The following is a 23,550-nucleotide window of genomic DNA, read 5'->3' as shown; positions in this document are numbered from 1 at the left end:
CAGTATATGTTCTCTCTCTCTTTTAAAATATTTTTTAGTTGTCCATGGATCTTTATTTATTTATATGTGATGCTTAGGATTGAACCTAGGGCCTCACACATGCCAGGCAAACGCTCCACCAATGAGCCACAACTCCAGCCCCCAGTATATGTTCTTTTTGGGGGAGGTAGATGACTTGTGCCATCCATGCCAAGTCACCAATCTTGCTTTTAAAAATGAATAAATAAATATTGTTACTACTTTGGCTTTTATCTGGGAATGGCTGTTATGTTGTTTACAGTGGATTATAAGTTTGCTTTATCGCTCTGCATCAGATTTCATTGCTCTAACTGACAGAGGGGATATTTGATCAATTGTCACTGAAGGAGTAATGAGGACTCCTTAGTACAGAGCCTGAAATTCTAGCAAATCAGTCCTTATATTTCCCCTGGTTCTGCAGATGATCTCTGCATGCTTGAGGCAGTCATGCGTCCAAATCAGTATTGTAATATAATATTTAAGACTTGCTGAATGTTCCACCCAAAGTATGAATATACACCGTGACTTGAACTATGACTAGCTATGCTGTAAGGCTCTGATTTTCTGATCTAGTTTTGCCAACTACTGTTTAAACTAAGCTAAGCCTTAAAAAAATGCCCACGCTGCAGCTGCCTGATCTCCTGGCTAAAAAGAAGCAGCAACTCAGAGGGGTCTGGATCTATGGTACCTCTCAGGTATGAAGTCATAATGGATACAACATTCTCCTTTCCTGGAAGGGGATAAGGCAAAGGTTGGCATGATCCAGAAAGCAACCGAAGCTAGGAAAAGTCTTTCAAAACGGATGCTGAATGCTAGTGAGACTTAATTTTAATACATTAGCATCCACTGTAAGCATCATTAAAATCATATTAAGCATCAGAATGTACTGTGTCAACTTTGGTTGTCTATTCCACTCTACACCTCGAAGTGTGGAGGCCAAACATGGTGGGTGAACCATCCTCATCTGTGCTCTGCTCCCACTGGCTTCTCAGGCAAGGGGTGTAAAGCCAGGAAAGAGGTGGGAGAAGAGAGGTCCTGGGCTCCCCTCCAGGACTGATGTTTCTCTTTTCCCTTTGGCCAGCTTGCATGTCTAACTCTCATTTTGTGGTACCCAGGGGATTCAGCCTAAGATGGTGATGGAGTACTGGACAGGGTGGTTTGACTCATGGGGAGGCCCACACAATATCCTGGATTCCTCTGGTGAGTACTTGGCATTGGCTATGTCCAGCATGTTTGTTAACCTAAGAAGGAAGAATGAGTTTTAAATAATCTGCTAGTTGATATATGGAGCTGTAGTGTGCAAAACTTCTAGGATCATTTGTGTTAATTGGTATTTCAGAGTCATTTGTCTGGACACTTGAAATAAACAGTAGGACTTTCCACATTGCTTTTGTATGTTTTATGTTTTTGTAATTAGAAAAATAACGCATACCTATTTCAAACACAGAAACTATAGAAAAGTATAGAGAAGTAAAAATCTCAGAGCCCAGAGAAAACATTGCAGTTGTTTTTTAGTTGATTGAGGTTTAGACAGTGTAGTCAGATCCTGATGACCCTGTCACCTACTTATGCCAGTTAATGATACAAATTGACAGCTTTCTATAATATTGTACAAAGATTTATATCACCAGCTTAAAGAATTCAAAGAACCCCTTTGGATTAATAACTGTACAATCATTTATTGACCTAGTCTCTTATTGATACATGCTTAGATTGTTTTCAGTGGCTTTGGTTAATTGAACACCATATCATTGATCATCCTTGAACACTCAGTTTTGTATACTTGGTATATTATTTTTCTATGGATAATCAATAGAATTATTATATTAATGCAATTTTAATGTGTATTTGTCAAACTGACCTCCAGGAAGATAGTAGCAGTTTTTACTCACCATGATTAACTAATAGTGCTTATATCCTACAGATTCATCAACATCCAGTATTAAAATAATTTTTAATATTTATCAGTCTGACAGGTTATTGTTTAGTTTGCATTTCTTTGATTTATATTAATAAAATACATACTAACCATTTATTTTTTTCTTCAATATTATCTCTTTATGTCACTGGTTCATTTCTTAATTAAGATAGGACTATGGGAGGCAGTCAGAATGGTATCTCTGATGATAAGCACTATCTTTTTGCATTTTTACCAAAGGAATAACTTCTGGGACTCACACTGGCTGGCAGGGGATGCAGGCCTGTGTTGTAGGTTGTTCTTATGGTGGTTAATAGACTTAACTAGGATTTAAATGCAACTAGAGGCCCAAGCTCCAGACCATGAATTCAGGCCCACTTCTCTTCCTTGTTTCCTAATCTTCTGTAGTTGGAGAATTAAAACTGAAGGGCAGAGAGATGAAGTGGACCTTGAGGAGGCTTAGGAATAAGAGTATCAAAGGGAGTACTTAGGACTTGTCTTAGACTCTCACACATCCCTCCTTCTCCCTCCTTTTGTAGAAGTTCTGGAAACAGTGACAGCCATCATTGATGCTGGCTCATCCATCAACCTCTACATGTTCCATGGAGGCACCAATTTTGGCTTTATAAATGGAGCCATGCATTTTCATGAATATAAGTCTGATGTCACCAGCTATGGCAAGTATTCTCTAATACTGGTTCTTCCCAGCATCTTCAGGGCTGGGGCTTTTTTGGAAAGTCCTTTTGGGACAATATCTGGCACCTTTAATGATTTTGATTATAAAGTGCTTGGGGGAAGGTAGAGGCATAGTTCAAATTGTCACTTTTAAAGTTCCAGAGCAGCACTAGACTCAAGATGCTTGGTGCTTGTGAGCCAGTTACTCTGTGAGAGAGCTCTTTGGAGGAAGCGTACTAGAGAAAGGGAAGGGAAGGGTCTGTGGTGATGGGCAGCTTCTCCTCGCTGCTCAGGCTTTTGAGAATGTGTGGCTGAAGTGCCCCCCCTTCAGATTGAGAGTCCCCAAAGGGTAGGAAAGGTGCCTCATTTTATCTACCTGCAATTAGAAATTTAGGTTCATGTTGTGATTATGGGTAACTTTTGTATTATTTTATAGGGTGTAGAATTTATAGTATTTTGACTGAGTGGTTCATTCTATTGGTGATTTGCCTTCAAAATGGCTGGGTCAAGAAGCCTACTACCCTACCCCAGCTTCTCTCTTCTTTGCTGCTGTGTTTATTGTTCCAGGGATAGGAATGACTATGACCAGTTCATGGATATCTTTCAGACTATGATGCTGTGCTGACAGAAGCTGGAGATTATACAGCCAAATATTCAAAGCTTCGAGAATTTTTCGGCTCCTTCTCAGGTACCAGCTAGCAGTTTAATACCAGCAAGAAGAGGAATGAAGCTCCCACTTGGCAAATTGCTTTTGTTCTCAGCCCTTTAAAGAGTTACCTTCTCACAATCTCATCTCAATCCTAGTTCACCTGTATGCAGGAACATTCTAGACAAGGAGGATTTGAGAGGCTGTCTTCATATAGTGTGCATCTTGCCAGTTTCACCTTTCTATTATAGAGGCATTAAGACTCCTTATCTCATATGGAAGATGTGAAAAAGCCCCTCACTTCCCCTAGGCATTGTCTCCTAGAACCATCTAAGCATATGCTGAAATTAGTCTGTTGTTACTACTGGTACCAGGATAAAGGAGCACATGGGAAACATGGATAAAAGACTATTGAATGCAGTGACATTTGGGTCCTTTAGGGATGTCTGTGTTGTCTGTCTGTTGTAGATGCCCCTCTACCTCCCCCTCCTAAACCTCTTCCCAAGATGACCTATGAGCCATTGATACCGGTTTTCTACCTATCACTGTGGGATGTCCTCAGTTTCATAGGGGAGGTGAGTACTGTGGTCCAGGGAAGCAAGGACAGTCATTGGGAGGGTGAGCAGGGCCCAGAAACTCTCCACATGGATTGGGAGGTGCTGGGAAGAGCAAGGCCAATTCTAGAAGGCTTAGAGGTCTCCTTTCCAACTTTAGAACTGAGTGAAGAAAACAAACTGGTGCTAGAGCGCGCAGTGGGAAGGAACAAGAGAAATTGAAAACAATGGGAGCCTTCCTCCAGCTTGGGGCTAGAGCTATAGTTCTCTAGGGGCAGAAGCAGGGGAAGAGGCAGAGGAATGCACTGAATCCTCCTCTGTGAAGAGGGAGCACCTTCTGCAGCTCACTAAGGGATGTTGTAATGCAAAAATGACAGTGTCTTAAGGAGTTAGATATCTACTAGATTGCAAGGCTTTCTTCTCTCATGGCATTCCCCTTTCCTTGTTTTCTCATCCCTATAATTCTGGAGAGCCATAGGTTTAATGCAATAAGTCATAATAGAGAAAGGAGGTTAGAGCTCCTCTTACAGCTTCTCCTCCAGTGTGCTTCCTTCCAGGCCAGACCTGTTTGCTACTTCATGTGCCAGGTGGTTCAGGGCAAGGCAGCAAGCCTGGCCCCTATGCTTTTCTGCTATCTTCTGTTGCAGCCAATCAAGTCTGAAAAGCCCATCAACATGGAGAACCTGCCAGTAAATGATGGGAATGGACAGGCCTTTGGGTACATTCTGTATGAGACCATCATCACCTCATCTGGCACCCTTAGTGGTGTTGTACGTGATCGGGGACAGGTAGGAGCAGCTCTTCTTGATTCCTGGACCTTTTAGTGACCAGCCTCTGTATTGTATATCTTATTCTCCCTGCCCTCAGAATCAGCTATTGCCAGTATGTAAAGTTGCCCATCCCTGTCATCTTGGTGATACTTTCCAGCTGTGACCAAGTATTCCTTCCTCCATGCCTGGCTAAGCCCCTTCCTAAGCATGCACACACATGGTGTAACCTATTTGTTTCATCCTCCATCCTGTTGACCATGCATGCTTTCCATCTTCTCTTTGGCAGGTATTTTTGGACACAGTATCCATAGGATTCATGGACTATAAAACAACGAAGATTGTTATCCCCTTGATTCAGGTTTGTTATCCTAAGAAGCAGGGTGATGGCTAGCCCCAGCTGCTTCCAAGGAAGTTTGGTGGGAGTCAAAGAGGAAGACCTGGAAGACAGGAGCCTCCTAACCACAAGCTGTGGATGGAGAGGAACAAGCATGCTTTCTTACCAGTGGGGCTCTTACTCCCATCCTCAGAGTATAGGGAAGAACTGGGGTCCACAAACCAACTCCCAGGTGCAGCAGTGACCTCATAGTTGGGTATCAGGTGATCATCAGCCACTATGTTCCTGGCAGGGTTACACCTTTCTGAGGATCTTGGTGGAGAATCGTGGGCGAGTCAACTACGGGAATAATATTGATGATCAGCGCAAAGGTAGGTCCTAGCACAAGTGAGAAGAGGTGCCACTGCTTCTCAGACAGGGTTTCCCCCTTTCCATACAGCACATCAACAGGCCATAGAGGTCCATTACAGGGAGATGGGCCATGGAGGCATACTGCAGGGAGGTGGGTCAGGGAGGCACACTGCGAGGAAGTGGGCCAGGGAGGCACAGTGCAGGGAAATGGGTCTTGGAAGCCCACTGGAGGGAAGTGGATCATGAAGGCCCACTGCAGGAGGTGGAAGCTGGGTTGACCTATATGTGAGACAAGGCAAGTGGGTCAGAAAAGCCTAGCTGACCCTTTCCCCTATAACACTCCATGCTTGTATTTTCTGTGTGCTCATGAGGAAACCCCATGAACAGTGAGCTAACCTTAGTCCCTCTCTGGGCTGAAGTCTGCTTTTTGGGGTAGTGGGTAAGGATCAAGGAAAGAGATTTATAGAAATCCAAAGGAGGGTATAGGACCAGTGCCTTCTTAGGTCTCCACACTGAAATTCTTTTCTTCATCCATCTCAGGGAAATCCATAAATCATTTTTCAGTGGTGAGGAGGAGGAAGCAGGATATAGAATAAACCAAATGCCTTTTGTCCACATGCTCTTCCAGGAATATCCCACCAATTCACTCTCTTTTTCTGGCCTTCTAATCTTTTATGTCTTAATTTAGATCTAACTTTCTTTTATCTGTCTGTCTAAATGTTGGTGTTTTAAGTAAGTTATAAAAAAAAGAAAAGAACTCAGATAAAATAAATCCTGCTGTGTTGAGGAGGACTGATGACCTTCCAGTTCTGTCATAGCTGTTTGTATTTGTAGTGGAGGAAATTTGCGCATCTCCCCTTGGTCAGATTTTCAGCAGAGAGCCTCTGGTAGCCTGCCAAGGATACAATGTGATGAGACATTGGGGCTTCTCCTCTGGAAGGGCCTCAGAATAGGTTCTAGCACTATCCAGGCCCACTTTGTCTTCCTTTTCCTGAAATAGTTCCCCAGCATTCCCCTCTGTGCCTTTTCTGGCATTTCATCTCTGGGCACATCGTACTTCCTTTGTTCTTCTAGGGGTTGGAAGGACCTTCCATTCTGACCCTTGTTGCCAGTCTTTGCTTCTCCAAGACACTCATCAAGTGTGTCCTGACCCTCATTGTGGAGTTCTAGCCTCTGGACCATATACAATATTTATAAGTCACAGACTTCCACTCTAGAAATGTGTATACACACACACACACACACACACACACACACACACCTTTGTGGGCCATTTAAGAGTATCTGCAGTCCCTGTGAAGCCTATTTACCTTTTCCAGATTCTCAAAATTCCTAGCCTAGCAGCTCAGCAGCTCCACTATCCAGAGTCCTTGGGGGCTGCTGCACAACCTATAGAGCTGATCCAAACCCCAAGGTGCTGATCAGTAACTATTTGGGTATATACAGTTCTTCAGTGTTGGATACCCAAATGATATTGTCATTTTCTCATAATTTCAATAAAAACCTGTCTTTAGTTCAAGGTTGTGTAGAAAATTTCTGACTAAATTGTTAGGTTTGTTAGTCTAAGATCCTATTTGACACTACCTTAAAGCTAGGCCCGAACCTTTGGCACCTCTTGTTCATGCAGAGTTTCCCTCAAGCGAGATGTCAGAGTTTGTTTTCACCCCTGTGAGAGCTCAGCTTTGTCACTGTCCTCAGATGTATTATTCTTCCATGGTAAATTCTAAGGCCTGGCATATAATATTCTTGTTCATTATTATGTCCCTTGGCATCTCTAGGGGGGTTATACTACAAGTGCTGAGCTCCTTAGGCAGTATATGTTTCAGGAGAAATCTTCCTTGCTTTGAGCTCTCTCTTCCTGGAAAAATCTTTCTAGAAACTTTCCGTGCATGGCCCTGGTCATAGCTAGGTCCTCTTCCTTTGGACTTGCTCATGTTTCTTTGCCTCCTTCCCACAGGCATAATTGGAAATCTCTATCTGAATGATTCTCCCTTGAAAAAATTCAGAATCTACAGCTTAGACATGAAAAAGAGCTTCTTTCAGAGGTAGGTCCTTGCCCCACACCAGTTGTGTGAGCTCATAATAATTGGCAGCAAAAGCGAGCACAGCCCTATCCTCACCCCACCAGGATCCTGCAGATTCTAAGACTCAAAGGCCAAGGTGGCTTGTCCAAGGTGAGGGACAGTACCACCATTAGAACCTGCATTTGCAGACTAGGAGAATGCTCATTATACTACCTTGCCGCCCTTCTTGTGTTTTGGTTTAGAAGTAGGGAACTTGGGAGCTTTAAACAAAGAAGGGACATTTCTTAGGAATTAGGTACAGAACTGAACAGATCTAAGAAAGTCCCCTTTCTCCCTTTCCTGCCCTGTTCTATCCTTAGGTTCAGCATTGACAAATGGACTCGTATCCCTGATGTACCTACATTCCCTGCTTTCTTCTTCTGTGGCTTTGTAATTGGCTCTTCCCCTTCTGACACGTTTCTGAAACTGGAGGTTTGTAAGCCCCCTTTACCTTTCCGCGATTCTTTCTTCTGTTTTCTCAGAGGGTTGATTCAAATACCATTGTGCTTGGCCTTGATGGAGTACTATATAACACCTGCCTTCCAGGGCAGCAGAGGGAGCTCAAAGCAGAACCACCTGATGACACTTATCGGGGCCCAGGCTCCTACATCCAGCCTGGAATTGTGTGCTCTGCCTAGAAGGCTCAGAGCTAGTGGGGAGATGAGGTGGAACAGGCCACCTGTTAGTCTCCATGGCTGTTGAACATTGGCTCACTTTGGTCTTTTGGAAACTGAATGAAGAACACATCTTTTTTGGCAGTGGGTGAGTATCAGGGATTGAGCTCAGGGGCACTCGACCACTGAGCCACATCCCTAGCCTTATTTTTGTATTTTCTTTTAGAGACAGGGTATCACAGAGTTACTTAGCACCTCACTTTTGCTGAGGCTGGCTTTGAACTCGCGATCCTCCTGCCTTAGCCTCCCAAGCCACTGGGATTACAAGCCTGCACCACTACGCCCTGCGTGAAGAACACATCTGATGTGTCTTCTCTGCCTTCTAGTGTGACTTTGTCATCAGTGGCTCTCATAGTAGACTAACACACCCTCTACTCTGTTTGAAGGGCTGGGAGAAGGGAGTTATATTCGTCAATGGCCAAAATCTTGGACGTTACTGGAACATTGGACCCCAGGAGACCCTCTACCTACCAGGTCCTTGGCTGTTCAGAGGAAACAACCAGGTGGGCACACTTCCAGCCTCCTTCTGTTTTACTCATAACTTCCTTCCCATCCTTGCACCTGGCATCAGATTGCCTCCCTGGGAGCCCTTTGGGAGAGGGCAGAAGTTTCAGCTAGCCTATTCCTTCCAGAGTTGTTGTTCCTGTTCTTCCCAGTCTGGTTCCCAAACCCATCCCTTCCATCCCTCCTGGCTTCCTTATCTGGCTCCAGGACAGACCTCATAACTCAGCCCTTCTTTTCCCCACAGATCATCATTTTTGAGGAGGTGATGGCAGGCTCTGTGATACAGTTTACTGACACCCCTTACCTGGGCAGAAACCAGTACATTCACTAAGCAGCAGCCCTGGCACCTCCTGCCTGGTGAGCTGCTGCCTCCTCCACTCCCCTACAGGAGTGTCTCTTTAGTAGCAACCTCAGGGAGCCCAGAACTAATTTATTCCCTGCTTCAGTCTGAAACTCTAATCCTGGGAATACTGAAAAGAAAGATGGAATGACCCTGGGGCCCTCAGACCTGGATGGCTTCTCAGCCTGATTCTGTGGATGGAGCCCTTCCCTGCGCTTCTGGAAGAGGCCAGAGCGATGTCTCTGAGGGGATGGGCATGTTTAGTTAGATCACAAAGTGATGAAACCCTGAGCCCTCAGAAAAGGTGCTGGTGATGGGAGGGCATCCTCCCCTGTACTAGTCATCAAAGCCTTGCTGCTTAGTCTTCTGGACATAGGGTATGCTCTTCAAATATTCCCTGTGGAGCTTGGCCACATCCTGCATGGCCCCTTTCTGTTCCTGAAATCATGGGTTTGTCGCTATTAGTAGATGAGAAAGAAGAAGGGGCATTTCACCTAAGTCAGTTTTATTTTTCTTTACCATTTTGAGCTGCCTCTGAGATTCTGGAAGGAACTGTTTGAGAAACAACCTGTGTTTTTCTCCTTTTCATTCCCACTCACTGCATATGATAGGATGACAAATTGAGTTTAAGAGAAATGGAAATACTTATCCACTTATTTTCCTGAATTAGACAGCATTTCCAAGTTATACTCAAGGGGAGAAGCATCAGTTGAGGTGGAAATGTAGATCCTACCAGAAATCACAGCCCATATCTGAACTTCCAAGAAGGGAAAGGACAGAAGGCCCAGTTAAATGTCATAGGGCAGGTGACCCACACTCCCTGGGAATTTGGGGGTAGTCACAAAACCTCCAGGCCTAACCCAGGCCTTACCTCCATCTTGGTAAACTCTCTTCCACTGTAACTAATCAGCAGGGGGGGAGAGGCAACCTTCCTCCACAGTTGTCTCCATGTCCAAATTGGAGGTTCTTGTTTTAGAGATTCTAGAGTCCAGTTGTTTGACTCAGGTTCACTCTCCTGGATTGCAATAAAGCAATAGATTTGAATCAAGTTCTCTTTGCCAATGTCTCTGGTCTCATCTCTGCCACTCTGAGCCCGTGGAGAAGGCAGTCTGGGATCAGGAACATAGCTAGCCTCCTGGCCCTCAGGGATCCAGACTATGACCACACCAACTGTTTGTTGATCCACACCCCTGTCTTCTCACCACTTCATCTGACCTTGATTCTGCTTGAAATGTGACTGGATTGGAAGTGCCCCTCGAGAAGAGAGATCAAATACAAATCCATTCTCATGCTGGTGGGCAGGGATAAGAATTTTCCAGATGGCCAAGAGTATTGCATATGAATTAGCTGGAGGGTGGGTCGGGGCAGGGCAGTTTTTCTTCGTGAACCACATCTGGCATGTACCGCACCAAACTAATTATCTTCACTAATAGTTAAAAGTCAAATAGCACATACCTTCTGAGCACAGCACCCACACAGTAGTCCAGTAAAAGTGGGTTATGACAGGGCAAAAAGGCTTACAGGGTGACCAGTTGCATCCTGTGTGTGGGTGAGCACAAGGTCTGCATTGAGAGGGGCACTGATGGTATTAGGCAACCATGGAGCAAAGAGCCCAGCAAGATCAGTGGCAGTCAGTATGGCCTGCATGTCCCATTAAGAGGAGAGAAGTGGAGTTTATTAACATGATGGTTGCAGACAGTGACTGGAGAGAAAGACAGGGGCAGAGTCCCTAATTTTGTCCAAGCTTACCAGCTCTTTATGTGATTCCTTGAAATAGCAAGCTTTGAAGTAAGATGTGGACAAGCTGAGGGCTACTTGAGAATGGCCTGAGGCATGGGGCAATGTCACAGTGTCATTTTGTCTTGTATTACATAAGAGTGGATTTCTGCAAAGCTGGACTCTTGGAATTGTGACAGCAGATTGGAATTTAAGGAACTCTTACAGAAAATCCCTTTGGAAAGTGAACAGTTCCCTAAATTACACTTTTATACACATCTATGCATTAGCCCTTTCTTAACAAGAGATCTTACTGTAGCAACTTCTTATTCTTGACTTTATCTGTTTTCCTATCAAAGCACCTCTTGGCAGAACTTCTTCTCCAAAATTCACTAAAAGTTTTTTCTAGATCTCTTTATGGACTCATCTCATTCTCTTTGGAAGACCTCATCTCTTACCCCAGCCTAAATTCCAGGGGTCTCTGGGCTCACTCATTGGGCTCCATCTTTCTTTCATCCACACAAATCACTGCATGGGGTCTCAACTGTGAGACTTATGTCATGAACAACTTTGACACCCATAGTCCCTGATGTCCATCCATACCCACACTCCAGGTACACAGGCAGCTGTCCTCTCATGATCTTCTGTATATGTATAAGCATCTGCAACAGAATTCTGATTTACCCCATGTGGCCCTTCCTGCATTCTTTCCTATATCAAGAGATATCCATTCTATTCTATGGCTTAGATTATTTTTGGCTCCTCTTTATGTCCCACATCCAGTCCCTCAGCAAATACTGTTAGCTCTGCATCCTAAAACAAATCCAGAATTTAGTCAATTCTCTCTGCCCCAAAGCTTGAACCCTTATCCAACCCACCATCATCTTATACCTGAATTATTGCAGAAGCTACCTCCTTGGCCAGCCCCTGCCCTTTCCATTAGTCATCAGCACAAAAGCAGAAGGGTTCTTGAAGTTTGCTTAGATCATGTAGGTTCTCTGCTCCAAACCCTCCAATGCATTCTTGTTTCACTCAGTAGAAACTGAAAGCTTTGCCCTGGATCTTGGAGCTAACATGTTCTGGGCACCCCTCTCACATACCTGTCACACCTACTCCATCCATTTTCCTTGCCCAATCTGTTGCAGCCACATGATGTGCTTAGCTATGAACATTTTGTGCTCATGTTCATAGCTAAGCACTCTTCCACCCAGGGAGAGTTCTTTCTTCTTAGAACACTACATGTTGGGGTATTGCTGCTTTACTCAAAATTGCCTTATCAGGAACAAAATATATTCCATGCATGTCAAAAGAGTTATTATGTATAACTATAGTTATTAACTATAACTATAAAATATACTAATAAAAGCAGAAATAAATAAATAGGGAAAACAAGTCCCTTTTCAGAGCCTTCTGACTGCCCTCTAAAGAATCTGAGCCTCTCTTCTTACTGCTCTCCATCTTTCCCAACTGGCTTTGTTCTTCTTCTTTCAGCAGATCCCATCTGAAATACTTTTTTTTTTTTTTTTTTTTTTTTTTTTTTGCTATGATCCACCTCTTCTCAGTAGAGGGTAAGTTCCATGAAGATGGGGGCCTTCCCCCCACCACTGCCATTTTCTGGCTTCTAGAATAATGCTGGCTTATGGTAGGCACCTGACAAATAATTGTTGGATAGTTACATTAATAAATGAGAATAAAAATAAGGCAGGGCTGAAAAGAATTAGGACTGTTAAAAACCATATTTAACTTTTAATTTTGAAAACAAATTAAATACAGTTAAATTAAAAGAGATGGTGCAGCTGCCTGGGCTCCCCCTCATCCCAGCCACTGCCCTGGAAACTCCTAACCCCTGGCTTCGGTTCTTTATGGTGGGGCTCACCAGCAATGGAGCAGGGAACAGCCTGGGTTTGAAAAACAAGTCTTCATTGTGGACCCAATTCTGCTTATAACAAACTCGTTCCCAACAAAGATGAAGGCTGCAGTCCACCAGGGTTATAATTATAAATAAATATACATGCAGCTAAGAGAGGATATTAGGTGAAAACAACTGAACTAGCAATATGCCAAAAAAATAAAATAAAATAAAAATCCTCATTTTGTTGTTCATTATTAATTTCCTGAAAATAAGCCCTGGGTTTTTGGCTAAGAAGGTGTTCTCATACCAGCCAATTTGACCTTGGTATTCAGGGCTAGTTTTCATGAGGCAGTAGAATGCCCAGACATAAATTCACTCATCTATGGATGCCCCATGCCATCACACTTGATGCCAAGGGGTCAGTTTCCAAAGCAATATCCAAAGTATAAGAGGTTGGGGAAAACATCCTGCAAGGTGATTCAGGGATCTGATTTAATCAGATGGTTTCATGAATACAGTGGGAAGTTATATTCATTTCAGAATAGGCAGCCAATGCTATACTCTGAATGTTAGGTGTCTGGACTGAATCCCACGCATACATCCAGGAGTGGTTTCTGCATGGCCCTCAGACCTGTCCTATAAATTTTAATGGAGTAAGGGAAGGGGCTGTTAGCAGTTAAAAAATAAACACCTCTGCAGTAGGCATAGGCCCTTTACTTTTCCTTCACTTGGGAGGAAAATTGTGCTTCCAACTTTCAGGAGCATGTGATCACCACCAGAGGGGTTGTCCTGGTCAGAGAGCCAGGGACCTCTCTAGGGCCCTGGGAGAACCAGGGAGCCACTACTCCCTGGGTAGAGGCAGCAGTTTGCAACTCTGTTCTCTCTCTGGAGTGGAGAGGGGACAGCTGGATATGAGGTGGGCCGGCTCTGCATGCTCCCAGCTTCAGGAGAAGTGAGATTTTATTTCCCCTTTTGTATTTTAAATTAGAATGAGCAGTTTGTGCTCAAGTCTCCTTTCCTCTTTGTGTCCAACTGATCCCTGCCCCCTTTCCCTAAATCTCTCCAATCTAATTTATCATCCCTCAAAATAGGAGCAGAAAGAAGTTGGGGACTCTCCTAGCCCCTTCTACTCTCAAGGCTGGAGGAGCCGTCTGCCTCACCTATCATTGCTTACTGTAGCCGTGAGACCTGCAGTTTTCAGTAGCCACAGGAAGAAGGTTTCTTCCCTCCCCACCCTGGGCCAGGCAAGGGGCTATAGCCCAGGGCAGGGTGGGGAGGTAGTGTATGGGTAGTGGGGGTCATGTTGTTCTTGGTCCAGGTCATTCAGTGACCTGTGTGGCTCTAGGCCCACCTCCTTTGCCAGTGTTGGAGAAGAAGGCTTGGGGAAAGTGGGCAAGAGAAAGGGAGTCCATTCCCACCACAGCCTGAGGTACAGGAGGAATCCACTGACAGGCTTAGGCTCCCCCCACACAGGGCCGGGCACCTGTTGAGATAGAAGACAGCCTTATTATGCTCTGTAAACATGAACCAGAGGAGAGCCAGAGGTATGTCTGATTTGGGAGCAGTGCTCAGGAGGAGTGGATGCCAAGGAGTAGGGCATTCACAATGCCTGGAGTTGCTCTCTATCTTCGGAATTCCCTCCTGAGCATCCTGTGTGGTCGTGCTTGGCCAAGGAGCAGGGAGCAAGGGAGGGCCATGCTCCACTCGACTGCAGGGTCTTCTCACCTCCCTCCCAGCCCCAGCAACACTATAGGGCAGGCGTGGATGCCCATGGCACTTGCTTATATAGAGGTGAGCTGAGCACTGGCTTTGCTGGCAACAGACCCCCTTGCCCTCAGGTCTTTCAGGCTCCCTGGTCACACTGGATGGAGAGAACAATAAGTCTGGAATTTCTGTGCTTAAATTTTGTCCTTTGTCCTGTCATCAAGCTGGGCTCTCTTTGAAAGCCCCCAGAATAGAAAGGAGATGATGGTAGTTCCTTAGGAGTCTGCCTTGGAGGGCCCATCAGCTGTGGAGAGAGGATGGAAGGCCAAGAACAGTGTCAAAGAAGGAGGCTCCTGTGAAGGGAGAGGGGGAACAAAAGAGGGGTCAGCTCAGGGTAGGATCAGACAGGGAACAGCCAGTGTGGTAAACTGCTCAATGTTGAGCCCCTAGTGGAGATCTTCCTGAGGAGGTTCTTCCACTAACAAATAGGGAATGAACCCTATACCAAGCTCTATACTGATTTGTTCCAAGTGACACTGGCCAAGGTGACTTAAGAGCAAGGGACAAAACAGGCAGAGTGACACCCTGTAGACCCTTTGGGCAGGGTGTCTACAAATGTTCTGGGGCCAGAGATTAGATGTCTGTCCACTGCCTGAGCTCTCACCTCTGTGTGGCATGACCTAAATAGGGAGTCCCAAGTAAGAGGTGTTTTCAAGAAGCAAAGTAGGATCATAAAAAAGTCCCTCAAAAATTCTTGGCATGGCCAAGTACAATTCACTTGTGCCAGTATGTCACCTTGGATAAGTTACTTTGCTTTTCTGAAATAATTTCTGAACCTATAAATTGTAGGTAGATCATGTATACTACCTCAATAGAGGGATTTTAAAGAATCAGATCAACATAGGTGACACTTATATTGTATTTATTATGTGCCACAGATTGTTCTCAGTACTCCCGGCAACTCATTTCACAGATGAAGAAAGAGACAGAGAAGCAAAGTTAGGTCAAACAGAAAAGGGTAGGCCTGGGTGCTAAAGTGAGCACTGGGATATATGCTTTCACTGTGTGCTACACTCTGACTACAGAACCATGGTGCCTTTGACATGGAGCAATGCATGGATATTGACACACCCAGTTAACTGAGGGGGAACCAAAAGAAGAAAATGTAACCTTTGGATGATGGAATGCACTGAGCATGTCTAAATAGCAGTCCTTGCTGTGGTTATGTGGCCAGCATAACCATAACAAGTTGTCTCAGTGGACATTTTTTTGGAGTGTCTAGTGGCAGAAGGACCCAGCTATGTGGGTGAAGGCTGACACCTGTTAACCACCAGGTGGCAAAAAGGAAGGAGACTTGGCCACACCTCTTCCTCTCTTGTCCACATCTGCCCTGTCTTTCCATGATGAAAGACTGACAGCAAACCCCTTAGAGACTGATGCTGCACCCAAACCTGGTGTTGTGCTGTGCAGTTCAATGCCCTCCCTGGTCTCCCTCCTACCTTCATCCTGAGGCTCAGATCTCCACTGAGGGGTCAGTGAAGCCCTTCTTCCCCTCATTCACCAACACCGGTTTCTCTGTTCGTGTGTGCCAGACCAGGATCTGTGTGTCCAGAGACACAAAACAAAGTAGGGCAGGTTTTAAACCTCACTCTGCCACCTCCCTGCTGCCTCCCACATCCTGCAAGTAGTCCTCCTGCCCCTCCCTTGCCACCCTTGTTCCATCAAGACTTTCTGAATTGTTCTTTATTTCTACCTAACCCCTCATTCTTGCTGTTGTACATGTGATGTATTCAAAATATCTGTTGGAAATGAGATATATAGAACAGAAAATAGACAAGTCCCAAGATTTCACAAGTGTGTATGTATGTGTGTACATGTATGTATGTGTGCATACACAGGTGTGTGTGCATCTGCCATGATGTGTGCATGTTTGTGTGTGTGGGGGGGGGCAAAGAGCACATTTGTTTAGATGCACGGCTAATAATTCTTGGTTATACCCTATGACCACCCCTCCCATGTCCCTGCCTACTTTCATTGTGGAAGATAAACTATCTTCCTGAGTGGGGGTTTCAAACAGGCAAGATCATTTTGAGGTGTTTCCTTGCCCCTGATCTGTAGAGAGGCTCTTAATGGTCATAGGAACACTTGCATTATAGTCATTAATTCTGTAGAGATTCCTACCTTGGTACAGTTGGATGCCTTGGGCTCCAAATCATTGAGGGTAACAAGTTCTCGAAGGAGGCTACTTTCCTGGTAGCCTCCTTTCACGCCACGCAGCTTGAAGTAAGCCTGGCTTCGCTGTAGAATGAGCCTCAGGTTGACAGCAAATCCAGCCATGTCTATGGCAAATGGTCGATGGGGATCGAACACTGTCTTCCAGCCAACCACCTTCCCTGCCCCGTTCACCCGTGGGGCCTCATAACGAAGTCCACCAACAAAGGCCACAGGCCACACGGACACCCTCCTGGTGCTGCGCATCTACAAAGGAAAGCCAGAGTCAGAACACCTGAGTCTACCGAATGGCACCCATCCCCAAGGGAGGTGAAATCAATTAATTATATGTGTGGGGTCCATTTAAAGTCATGGGGAAGGGAGATACAGTCCCACCCTACCTCTATATGCCATCCTGTAGATGGCAATTGATGGGCTTCTGCAAAGGGAATCTCCTCTAGGCTGCAGGAGGACCCAACTCCCAATCTAGCTGACCACCTTCTCAATGTGACTCAATTGCTGTTTTCTCCCTTGCACAAAACATTTCATTGTTGCCATTTATCTGTCTGAAATGATGACTCCTCCTCCCCTAGGCTTGCATGACCCAGGACTCCAAAGAAACTCAAACTGTTCCACTGAAAAGGTTTCTGGTTGTCATACAAAATGGCCCTACTCAAAGACCTCAAACTGCTCCTCTAAGGCCAGGGCCATTTAGGAGTGCCACCACCACTCTTGCCTTTAACCAGTGGAGGATGCTTTTGCCAACATATGGTATTTTCTATGCCCTTCCCTGGTCCTCTTGTGTCTTCACCCACCCCAGTTTGGCAACCCCCTTTCCTGTGTTTCCTTATGTGTATGTACCCACACCCCAAACTCCCCAGCGTCTTTCTTCTTGCTAGAGGCCCTGCATCCATCAGCATCTCCAATCTCTGCCTGCCAACTCTCCTTCCTCTTCATCCCTCCCGCACCTCCTCAAAGAGCTCCAGACTGTAGGTATTGTCATCGTCAGCAAAATACACCACGCCAGGCTGGGTGGAGTTACGCGGGAAAGTCTCTCGCAGCCAGCGCAGGGCCAGGTTGCGCTGCATGGTGCCCCGTGGGATGCGCGGGTCACGGGCATCTCCTCGCAACTTGTAGTTGCGGGGTGTCTCTACATGCAGGTGAGTGTAATTGAGACCGGTGTCGCGCAGCAGGCGCGCAGTCAGTGGCGTACGACGAGGTGCATCCTCCACCACTAGCCAGTGCAGGTTGGGAACATGCAGCAGCGTGTTGGCCATGCGCGTCAGCTCAGCCTTTTGAACCGGGCGGCTGTAGGTGGGCGTCACGACGTGGATGGTGGGTAGTGTGTCGGACCAAGGCGGGGGCCTAGTGTATACATATTCGGTGCGCACGACCTCCACGATGTCACGGTCGGACATGCAGTACTCCCTTGAGTCTGCACCTGGCACCGCATCCCGCCGTGGGTCGCTGCCCTCATCTGCAGAGATGAGAGACAGGCAGTGTGGGGACAAATGCTGGCCTGGCTCTGGCCCCATTACAGGACACTGACTCCAACTACCCTACTAAGACAGCCCTCTCTACCCTTCGGCAGGAACATCATCAGGATACTGCTTTATCTGCGGGACCAGTTAGAATTAAAGTTAAAATCTGCACCCCTGGAATTCTCACAGGGATTTCCCTAACTCCCTACATGACACGGAAATAATCTCTCCCTTATCTTCACATTAGACAGTCCTGTAATTATTTGAGTACAGCTGGCCATAGCCTAAGCTTGCACTCTCAGTTCCTAAACACATTGGATTTTATATGATGGTGTCCTGACCCTCCCTTCCCTAGTGCCCTCCTTATCTGGTGCAACTAACTACATAGCAGATTGACATTGACACATTCTGTGGTGGGGATGTCACAAAACTCAAGGGCAGCATTAATCTCATGGCTGCAGCACATTGTGGATCCTGAAGGATCCCAATATTAACTTGCCCCAGATTTTTTTTTTTTTTCAAATCTTTAGTTAAGTGGGGCCTCTTTCCCCTTGGCCATATATAATCAATTCTTAGAATCTTGGTGCAGAACCTAATATTTAATTATTGCATTGAGTTTTACCCATAATTGTAAAAATAATTTTGAAACCTGAATATTATTCCTGATTGCATATATTTCTCCATTTTGGTATACAAAAAAAAAAAAAAAAAAAAAGGAAAAATAAAAAAGGACAAACAGACCTGTTTAACTTATTCCAAGGGTTTGGTGTCAATCTCCTAATCTGCACCTTCTTGGCACACTCACTGAGCTATCTGAGACACTATCTGCACACCACTGTACTATCACCCTATTAGTGTTATTGTCTCCACCTCAAGGATGCCATCAGGGACACTGAAACTTGCAAATCCTGCTCTCTGAGTAAACAGTCCCAGACATGGGGAAATTACTTCCTGCAGGCAACTTGCTTCAAGTGCAGGAAGCTCTAATGACCTAGGTATTTCTTACATGCTGGATATCCTCTTCCATGGGGAATTGAGCAGTTTTATAGAAGGGAAATCAAGAGCAATGGCATTCTTGTTTTCAATGAGTTTCTACTTTCCAAATTATGTCATTCTGTTTGAAAAACTCATGTAGCAATGATAGTGTGGCTCACATACTCTCAGTGGAGGGATCATGGTCAGAGGACAGACCTAGTAACCTGAATGCCTGGGTTCAGACCCTGTCTTTCTGTCTTTATTAACTATATGTACTTGAACAAGTTACTTAGCTTTGGGTGCCTTGATTTCAGTGACTGTAAAATGGAACTAATAATAGCATCTACTTTATTGAGTTATTATGTAGATTAATGAGTCAAGACACTTGAAGGACTCAGAGCACTGCAAGGCATATTTGCTGTCATTTCCTGGTGTGTAGAAGGACATTAGTTGTCCTACTTCCTCATAGCTTCATACAGTTTCAGTAAAGACGAAATGAAAGGGCTGGAGCGAGGTCAAAGAGAGGATGCTAGGCATCAACCATTTTGTTCCCTCCCTCTGTTCAACTTCCACCATCATTAGCAGCATGCAAGCTGTGTGGGTGCTGGTGTGGAATCTAATGCGGATGAACCCAGAAGAGGACCTGCTCCAGCTCTTAGTGCTCACAGGCCAATGGCACAAGACACATAACAGGAGCTGTGAGTCTATTACCCATGCTACAGAGAAGATATTGTGGCAGGGGGAGACTAGCACAAGTACAGGTCTTCAAAAGTGTTTTTTGGGAGAAGTTTTGGGTAGAACTGTGAAAAGAAAACTAGGTTGAACTAAGAGGGATGGGTGTTCAGGATTCTGACAAAGATATTAGGTTTAATTCATCCTCTGGTCAATAAAGTCTTAGAAGTCATGATTTGGAAAGGAGATTTAGGACCGTTTTGCCAAGTGTTCTGCTGTCCAGATTATCCCAAACATTTGCCCTGGGAAAGTTCTCTATGAATTGGGATTCTGTACCTGTACTCTGCCCTTCCCACTGGCTTTAGGGCTTCTGCACTTCTGAGACATAAAGGCCTCCTTATGACCCTAATGTCATTTAACTGCAGATTCCACCCAATCCCTCTTGGAATGTTCAGAGAAGACAATGTCAAGTTACCATCCTTGGGAAGTAAAACAGCCTAATGTCTCCAACCCTAGCTCTGCCAGCAATGAACATACTATCATCATTTTTCTAGATGGTAGTTTGAACCCCTCTGGGATGATGTATTGGCAGGATAACAACAGTTCTAAACTGACAAGCACCAGAGGCATTGGGGTCAGCAGAAGATGACATCAGAGAAGCCCAAAGTGTCCAGCACAGGCAGTGAGGCTATAACAATCTTAAGCTTATCTCTTTCTCCTGAAAGCTTCAGGAAACTCTAGAGGTTTGCAAGATGTTTATCTGTGTGAAGCAGCACAGTGTAGGCTGTGATTTGTGGATATGGCCTGCATCTGAGTCACTTGAAGGTACAGGCTACAGTAGAAACCCAGATCCTACTTCAGTACCACTATCTTCATCCCTGGGATAGGCTTGGGTGCCTTCCTGTTTTATCATGGTCACAAGTAAGATAATTCACATTGGGCTGGGGGGAGGTGGGTAGTTCAATACTAGTAGAGTGCCTGCCTAGCATGTGAACACGTGGGAAGCCCTGGAGTCCCTTCTTAGCACCATGGGTGGGGAAAGAAGACACTTTGCTTTGGTAGAATTGCTGCTTCCCCCAAGTATTGCATATGTGTGAGTGTATTGGGGGCTGGAGTGGGAGGGGACAAGAAAACATGAGACTGAAGGCTAAGCAATGAGGGCAGATGTGGAGCACACAGAAGCCTATGGGGTATAAAGTGTTTAGGTGTGAGAGGGAAAGGCAACCCTGGGACTCAGCTGGGAGAAGGCAGTTCAAATCCCAATTCTTCTACTAGCTCCTGATAGGACTCTTCCTGTTTCTAGGCCTACTGCCACTAGATACTAGAGTTTTCTAAGCAAGAAAAGGGGACAAGCTATATACTCTTCTTAAAGGTGCTATAACACAATTCAGGGTACGGTTGTTGGTCCAGTAGTAGAGTGCCTCCCTAGTATACACAAGATGCTGGATTTGATCTTCAGCCACCCAAAATAAAACAGATAACAACACACACACACACACACACACAAACACAGGCCAAAAATCCTATCCTTTCCTCCCCACTCCCTGCTAAGTGATCCTGTTCTTTGCACATGGGATTGGGAGGTAAAACTGTATATGTAGTTGTCTCTGCATGTGAGTATTAATCATGTTTGTTTGTTTTAAAATTTTCTATATTTGATTCTTTTTTTTTTTTTTTGCGTGTAGAGTTTTTGTTTGTTGTACTATGGATTAAACTCAGAGGCGCTCTCCTGAGCTACATCTCCAGCCCTCTTTATTTTATATTTTGAGACAGGCTCTCGTTAAATTGTGAAGACCAGCCTTGAACTTGCAATCCTCCTACCTCAGTCTTCCAAGTAGCTGGGATTACAGGTGTGTGCTATGGCACCTGGTTGTTGCCTTGGCTTCTTGGGGCCTTACAGACCTGAGAAGGGGCTGCCTCTCCCAGGACTAGCTAGAAATAATAAACAATTGTCTGCAAACCACTTTTCATATGCCAATGAGCCAACTCAGAGGCACACCCCCACCCACCTCCTTTTAAACTGCAAGCCAATCTTACCCTATCCTAAATCACCATGTACCAGTACCAGACAATGAAAAGCTACCTGTCATATCTTGGAACACACTGAAATTATTCAAACTGTCAAAATCCCAAGCCTGCTCAGAGGTTTTGCTCAGCTCTTTCTTTCCTGCAAAATCACAATAGAGGCATATCCACAGGCTTGCCTCTCACCCTTTTACTTCCTGAACAATCACAGTGGCCCTGTGTAGCATGATACGGCCCCTCCTCTTGGGAACTGAGAGTAACAAGCTTTTTCAAGGAGCTCTCACTAAGGAAACTGGACTGGGGACTAAGCAGGGAGGCTAGGCAGGGCTCACCCTTGTGCACAGCAAGTAGAGGTGCAAGAGTGCTCTGGTGCCAGACAGTGATGAGAAGAGTCCAGGGCAGCACGATGAGGACGATCGCAAGGATGTCCCGTCTCTTCGGCATCTCCAAGGCTGGCTGCGCCCACAGCTCCTCATTACCTGAGTGGCGGTAAGGTCAGGAGAGGGGTGGCCACAGGGCAGCGGCAGCACAGGGGAAAAAAGAAAAGGCATGGGCCGGCCGGCCAGGCATGAAGAGAACAGAGAAGCTGAACGCTGGCTAGTAGGTCTTACCAGCATTCACAACCCACCCATTGCGGAAGCAGGTTTGCAGAGTCCAGCCTGACGGGAGTCTGAGAAGGGGCAGTTGTCCAGGGGCAAGGTCAGGAACCCTCAGAGATGGACACCTGAAAGAGAGAGCAGAAGAGGATGGCCAGAGACCGAAGCATGAGTGTGGACCCCCAGCAAGAGTCAGGCCTCACTCTGGGACATATAGAATCAAGTTTCTCAATGAAGTCTTCCTAGATCTTCTCTCTGAAGATCTCATCTCTGGTGAGAGTCCATTAATAAGAGTCAATAGGGTACAGGCATTACAGCCACGGCTTCAGAGACACCTGCCTTAGTTTAAGTCCCAAGTGTTTCATCCACAAGCTGTGATCTTCACACAGTTACATCAACCCTGCACTGCACTTTAGTTTTTCTCTTCTAGAAAATTGTGTATCTACTTCTCAAGCTGTTCTTAGAATTATATGAATTGATGTTCATAAAGCTCTTAGGGTTGTCTCCCACGTAAGAGTACAAGAAACGTTAGCTTTTGTGGTATCCAAATTTGTGGGCCCAGATTTTTTTTCCCCATAGCCTGGGTACTGCAATAGAGTTAGGAGGCTTCCTTCAAGAACAAGGAAGAGATCTTTTAGGGTTAGGTTCTGGGAAGAAATGTGGCAAATGCATTCCTCTATTATTGTCCATAGGAAATTCTTTTGGGGCACTGCTCCATGCAGGATGAGTGCCAGGTTCTGTACTTGGACATGATGACCAGGATTTTGTTGTCCCCAGTTTTGGTAGTAGTGTGCTTTTATTCTTCTCAGGTCTTCTCTTCTCTTCTGATGCCCTTTGGAATACCAAACTTTGCTTTCCATTCTGGTTTCCTGGGTCAGCCTCTGCTCACCTCTTCCCACCAAAGGTCCACTGCCTCCAGAATCTGTCTGCAAGGGCAGATACAAGCATCAGCCTTACCTTAAGTGACAGAACATTAGGGTTAAAGGAAACAGAGGCCAATACAGGAGGAACCATCATTCTGAGCTGTTGTGCTCCACAGCACTCCTTAGCTGACCCTATAAGTGACAGAGCCTAATGCCACATAAGAATGCTATGGGTCTTGTGTGAGAAGCAGAGTGACCTTATGCCACACCCTCTGGATCAGAGTGCAGGCTACTGGCAGGGCTCTACAGGGTTCCACATAAATGCCATATTCTGGCTGATGTGACCTTATGTTACATCTAAAGAAGGATGGGGAGTGCTATGCTTTAATATGGTTTGTCCTCTCTGAAACATGTGTTGAAATTTGATTGTTGTTGTGGCACTATAGAGAGGTGGGCCCATTAAGAGGTGATGATATTATTAGGAGGGATTATTGCCTTTCTCACAAGAGTGGGTTCATCCTTGCAAGAAGAAGTTGTTAGAAAGCAGGGCTACCCAGCGTGTTTTATCTCTTCCATTTGTGCTTGCTTGGCCTTCTGCTTTATCATGA

General features: G+C 45.4%; 2 protein-coding genes across 2 annotated transcripts in view; one reads left to right on the top strand and one right to left on the bottom strand.

The window, feature by feature from the left end:
• LOC143386578 (beta-galactosidase-1-like protein 2) overlaps positions 1-8,838 on the top strand; it is a 37,791-nt gene extending 28,953 nt beyond the window's left edge. Inside the window, exons 12-22 of the mRNA XM_076841581.1 lie at positions 1,134-1,218; positions 2,476-2,613; positions 3,219-3,299; positions 3,726-3,832; positions 4,459-4,599; positions 4,868-4,939; positions 5,208-5,286; positions 7,224-7,311; positions 7,650-7,761; positions 8,390-8,506; positions 8,752-8,838. Coding sequence (XP_076697696.1) covers positions 1,134-1,218; positions 2,476-2,613; positions 3,219-3,299; positions 3,726-3,832; positions 4,459-4,599; positions 4,868-4,939; positions 5,208-5,286; positions 7,224-7,311; positions 7,650-7,761; positions 8,390-8,506; positions 8,752-8,838 — 1,107 coding nt within the window. The remainder of the gene's footprint in view (positions 1-1,133; positions 1,219-2,475; positions 2,614-3,218; positions 3,300-3,725; positions 3,833-4,458; positions 4,600-4,867; positions 4,940-5,207; positions 5,287-7,223; positions 7,312-7,649; positions 7,762-8,389; positions 8,507-8,751) is intronic.
• Positions 8,839-15,632: 6,794 nt separating this feature from the next.
• Positions 15,633-21,957, bottom strand: B3gat1 (beta-1,3-glucuronyltransferase 1). Its single transcript, XM_076843543.1, has 4 exons — positions 21,816-21,957; positions 17,299-17,807; positions 16,301-16,597; positions 15,633-15,719 (listed from the first exon to the last, which is right to left on the bottom strand). Exons 1-4 carry the CDS (start codon positions 21,925-21,927, stop codon positions 15,633-15,635), a joined length of 1,005 nt encoding a protein of 334 aa, XP_076699658.1. The 5' UTR covers positions 21,928-21,957.
• Between the last annotated feature and the right edge of the window lie 1,593 nt (positions 21,958-23,550).

The sequence above is a fragment of the Callospermophilus lateralis genome, chromosome 2, assembly GCF_048772815.1.
Source record: "Callospermophilus lateralis isolate mCalLat2 chromosome 2, mCalLat2.hap1, whole genome shotgun sequence".
Classification (NCBI taxonomy): domain Eukaryota; kingdom Metazoa; phylum Chordata; class Mammalia; order Rodentia; family Sciuridae; genus Callospermophilus; species Callospermophilus lateralis.
Note: the sequence above shows the minus strand (reverse complement) of the source record. Positions and strands in the feature narration are given on the sequence as shown.

Excerpts from the sequence above, each read along its gene's own strand:
- B3gat1 (XM_076843543.1), bottom strand. The coding sequence starts at position 21,927 with ATGCCGAAGAGACGGGACATCCTTGCGATCGTCCTCATCGTGCTGCCC. Across the intron at positions 17,808-21,815 it reads TCTACTTGCTGTGCACAAGG|ATGAGGGCAGCGACCCACGG; the intron begins GTGAGCCCTGCC and ends TCATCTCTGCAG. Across the intron at positions 16,598-17,298 it reads GTCTGGAGCTCTTTGAGGAG|ATGCGCAGCACCAGGAGGGT; the intron begins GTGCGGGAGGGA and ends TTTCCTTTGTAG.